Raw genomic sequence first — 5,314 nt, forward strand, 5'->3', positions numbered from 1 at the left:
TTAAATTTTATCATAATAATTATTTTATGTTACTGTAATACTGAGTATTGAATATTTCTTATTTTATTTATATTGAACGTAACATTTTATTTTGTTTAATCTATAACAATATATAAAGAGGATTTTCTATAATAATATATGAAGAGAATATGAAAGTTTGATGTCCAATTCTTTCTTTCCATTTTACACATGCGTGATGCTAGGTAATCAAAAAATAATTATAATATAGAAATGTCATGTAAAAATTTCTATTCTCTTGATAAGCAAGTGATATACACCTCCTTATCACTTATTCTCCTTATCACCTACCATTTTACTGCATATTTGGAGTCATTAATATTTTTTCTAAAATCAGTTTCAGTTTCTCTTAAATCAAATTCTCAACATCTCTCAATCACATTATTATCCATTAAATGGAATAATTCTCTACAAAAATTATGGAAGTTAAATTAAAAATTTTTAACAATTTCTACTATACAACTTATATTTTACACATAAACTATTAAAAAATAAAAAATAAAATATTACAAAAATTTAAAAATAATTTTTTAAAAATAATTATTAACTCGTTATATTAAAATTAACAAATAAACATACATATGAATATTAAACAAAAATATTAAAATAATTAAAATCATAACCTACTAGTGCACATATGAGATAATTTAAAGAATACAATAAGACGTATAGTTTAAAATTTGATAATATTAATTATAAAAATTTATTAATTATAGACATCATAGGTATGAAATTATGAATATTATGAGTATAAATTATGGATGTTATTAATATGAAATTATGGATGTTATGTGTATAAATTTATGGATGTTATGAGTAAATTTATCAATTGAATAAATTAAGTTAAGAATTTGACATTTTTTTAAATTCAATTATGATAAAATTTAAAAATATTTGTATTAACTTTATAGTTACTTATGCAATAACTAAAAAATGATACGTGTATGGATGTAATATCTAATAAACATGAATTTAATTTTTAAATGTTAGTTGTACGTAATTATGGATGTTATGTATATGAACGTATGAATGTTATGTGTATGAACATGCATAGTAGTACAATATAATTATAAATACACATAAAAACATAAAAAAGAAATAAATCGGTTCATTACCATACCTCATCAAAACTAGTGTGATTTTTCATATTCTCAAAAATTGGTTGACTGACAACAACCTCGTTGGGTGAGTCCGTCTGTTGTTCAAATTCTTCATCAGCACCTTCTACCATAATTACCGTATTAAGGTCGAATTCAATTGCCATACTATTTGCAATGATAAAAATGACTTCTTGTAAAATTCCTCGGCCTATTCTAAATTTCTAAGTGTGCTTGCAATGGTATTAGAATTGTGAATTTTGAATGAAAATAATTGAATTAATGGAAACAAAACCATATTAGGGTAGCTTTCAAGTTTTGTATCTCCATTGAATGATGATAAATGACTTAACAAAAATAAAAAAATCAATTACAATTAAATCATTTAATACAAATTATCATTACCGTTCTTTATAGTTATTATTAGTTTTTATTGTATTCTTAAATATAAAAATTAAATCATAAAAAAAAATATTAAGTATTGATTACAAGAATGTTTAATATCATTAACGTTCTTTATAATTATTATTAGCCTTTATTGTGTTTTTAAATATAAAAGTCAAATCATAAAAAAAATATTAAATATTGATTACAAGAATGTCTAACAGTATCATATTTAATGTCATTAATAAATGAAACTGATAAGAATATGATAAGTAAATTGATAGGAGAGTGAGATAAAAAATAAAATTGTTATTAAATTATATAAATGAAGTAAATTATAGAAAGTTTTAGCTAATTATGACTGAAAATTTTTTGTTACCAAACTTTTTCCTTTACACATATGCACTATAGCCCAAAATCATGTGTCTCTTATCATGGGGCAGTTTCTATTATCATGGAGTCAATTTGTATGTACAGTTATTGTTATTTTTACTATTCCATATATATTATTCGCACTCTCTTATATCATTATTATCATTATCCTTTCTCTTTGTATTTTTATTTTCACTCTTTTCTAATTCTTTGTTCTATTTATATAAATTTAGACGTTTCACTACAAAATTCTGCATGTACAACTACAATGAACAAAAAATATGAACAGCAAACTTCTTTCTTTCAAAAAACAAAAAAATGAGCGAAGAGAGAGCACACATGAGGGGGTAAGGGGAAACACGGGGAGGAGAGTGTGGATGGGTGTGCTTCCAGTGACAAGGAGGGTCTTTCTCGGGATGATTTTCAGAAGGTTCCTAAGGTCTCTTTTCGAGATAAGGTTATTGGTACAGCAAGGTCGAAGGCCTTTGTACTTGTCGGATCATTATCAGGGGATGGTATTGCGACAGCAGTAGACAAGCAGGGTGATTCCCAGCCACAATGTGTAAGTTTTAGGATAGAGGCGAAGACCTGTTTGACCGAATCTCATAGAGAAGCCTTGGTGATTAAGGTCCTGAACAAGAAGTATAGTTACACAGCTCTTTCTCATAAGCTGAGGGTAGTATGGCGCATCAAAGGAGGTTTCACTTTACTAGATGTGGGATTTAGGTACTTCCTAATTAAATTCGATGTTGTTGAGGATCGTGAGAAGGTCATGCTTGATAGGCCTTGGTTGATCGAGGGTCACTACGTCGCGGTAAAACTATGGGATGTTGATTTTCAACTTAGTGAATAATCTTTTGGTTCTACGTTAGTTTGGATTCGGGTCTCCGGTCTCCCAATCTGGTGTCATCAGGAGCAGGCAATGCTACGTATTGCAGCTGCAATAGAAGTTCTGGTAAAATTTGATTTGGCCACCAAACTGGCAGAGAGGGGGAGATATGCATGTGCTTGTGTTCAAATAAATTTAGAGGTGTCGGTGATCAAGAATATCATAGTTGAGAGTGTCTTTTACGATGTGGAGTATGAAAATCTAACTTTACTTTGTGAATTTTGTGCAAGATATGGCTATGATAAATCTCAATGCTTAGGTAGGGTTCCAGGTAAGAGAAGAGGGTTGAATCTATTCAGGGGGAGGGGCAGGGCGGCGACAAGTTAGATTCGAAAATTCAAAATTCAGGTAGAACGGAAACTGTTGATCCAGCCGATAATTTAGGCAAGGATAATGATGCTAATTTGCGTACAAAATCTGGAGATAATTACGTGTATGGGAATAAGGCCAATGGCAAGGAGGCATGTGGAGAGGGAAAAATGGACTGGCATAAGGTGCTGAAGAAAGAAAAATTTAAACTGGGTCACAATTTAACAATGAAGGCCGAAGGTTTCAATCAAATCTATTTTGGCTCCGGTGGCCACCAGAGGTCTAAACCTCAGCTTTCACGAGGATCCAGAGAGCAGAGAGTCTGGTTCGGACATGAGGCAACCCAGCAACGTATGCCATCGTCTACCCATACGCCAACAACGAGAAGGCCCTCCATCAAGAAATGTCTGCATCTGGCATCATTGCAAAACTCGCCGGTTGGAGGCGTGGCAGGGGATGCTCCGGTCCTTGAGAGTCTAGCCATGATTCATTTTGAGAAGGGAGTAGCGCCACCGCTAGTTCCTGTGAGTGGGGCCCAGAATTTTGGCGTTGCATCAACGTCTGAAAAGGAGGGGTGCAAGGAGGTACGGAGAGCGCTACGCCACCGCTAATCTCATTGATTGTGGCTCGGGATAAATATGCATTATAATGAAGTAGAAGGTAGTGGTGCATGGAGGCCCGAGTTGTTCCGTTCTAGGGGACATGTCTTCTACTGAGGTTGGTGGTGCAAGTTAATTTCACATTTTCTTGGTATTCTCTTATTAATTTTATTTAATCGATAGTTTAAATATCCTAGTTTGGAATATTAGGGGTGCTTCTAATAAGTTAACCCAGGTGAATTGTAAGAAACTTGTTAGAAAATTTAGACTTATTTATTTTTATTGAGATTGAGACCCAGTCTCTCTTTCAACATTTAAAACTGCTCTGAAAAAAGGCTCGGTTACTATCCTGTGGGTATAGAAGAGGTAGTTGGGCATAAAGGTGGTATCTGATTCCTTTCTTCAATGCAAGGTACTTACTGCAAATTGGTTGATGCTTGCGATCAATGTGTCACAATCGAAGTTCAACTTCAAAATGTGGTTTAGAGGTGTAGTGGTATCTATGGTAGTTTTCAGCATAATACTATATGTCTTTTTTGGGATTACCTGGTAGCTCAGTCTTCGTCTTTTCAAGGGTCTAGGATTGTCCTCAGTAATTTTAATGAGGTTTTTTTCTCTTGTGAAACTAAGGGTTATCATTTTTTTAGTAGATGTGCTGATCAGTTTGCCAATTCTTAAGGGGATAGTGCTCTGTTTGACTTAAAGACTATTGAAAGATGTTTTTCTTGGTAGAGGAGGGTGAAAAACAATACTGAGGTGGCGAAAAGGCTTGATCGGGTTTGTATTAATAGTGGATGGTTATCTCTTTTTTCTGAGGCCTATGCAGAAATACTGAATAGACTGCAGTCTAATCACGATCTTATCTTAGTGCACTGTAAAGGGCGACCGCAGTCGAAAAGAAATAGACCCTTCCATTTTATGGCGGCTTGGGTTACTCACCCTGGTTACAGAGATATTGTGAAATAATCTTGGTGGTCTGGCTTTAGAGGGGTGCAAAGCAAGCTTTCAGAGGTGCAGAAGAATTCTCTTGAGTTTAATTCTACAGTGTTTGGTAACATCTTTGTTAGAAAATATGAATTAGAATGTAAAATTAATTATCTTCAGAAGCGTTTGGAAGAGAGGGAAGATTCTTTCATGCGTCAAAAGGAACAACAATTGATTGAGGATTATAGTAACACTCTTGTGTAAGAGGAACTTCTTTGGTTTAAAAAATTCAAAGAATAGTGGGTGAAGTTCGGGGACAGAAATACTAACTTATTCTATGTTCAGACACTTGTGCAATGGAAGATAAATAAGATTCACTGTCTCTTTCTCAAGGATGGTGTGTGAGAGACGGATCCATAGGCTTTTAGATGGGAAGCTGAATCTTTCTTCAAGAGCTTATTCTGTCAGTTAAAGGATGTTGACTTCCTTTAAGGCTTCGGGTTCGGATAGTTTCCATGCTTACTTCTTCAAGAAATACTGGGAGATTATTGGTTTGGATGTTTGGAATATGGTTAGAGAAGCTTTTTCTGGGAGTACTTTAAGGATGATGGAGACTCTTCTAGTTCTAATTCCCAAGGTGGATTCACCGATATTGATGAAGGCATTTAGACATATTAGTCTTTGTAATGTGGTCTACAAGGTCATCATTAAAGTTTTAGTCC

At 33.4% G+C, this 5,314-nt stretch overlaps 1 protein-coding gene across 1 annotated transcript in view; it reads left to right on the forward strand.

Annotated features, from left to right (window-relative positions):
* Positions 1-2,724, forward strand: part of LOC110265111 — a 23,661-nt gene extending 20,937 nt beyond the window's left edge. Inside the window, exon 4 of the mRNA XM_021107889.1 lies at positions 2,224-2,724. Coding sequence (XP_020963548.1) covers positions 2,224-2,724 — 501 coding nt within the window. The remainder of the gene's footprint in view (positions 1-2,223) is intronic.

The sequence above is a fragment of the Arachis ipaensis genome, chromosome B07 (assembly GCF_000816755.2).
Source record: "Arachis ipaensis cultivar K30076 chromosome B07, Araip1.1, whole genome shotgun sequence".
NCBI classification, from domain to species: Eukaryota; Viridiplantae; Streptophyta; class Magnoliopsida; order Fabales; family Fabaceae; genus Arachis; species Arachis ipaensis.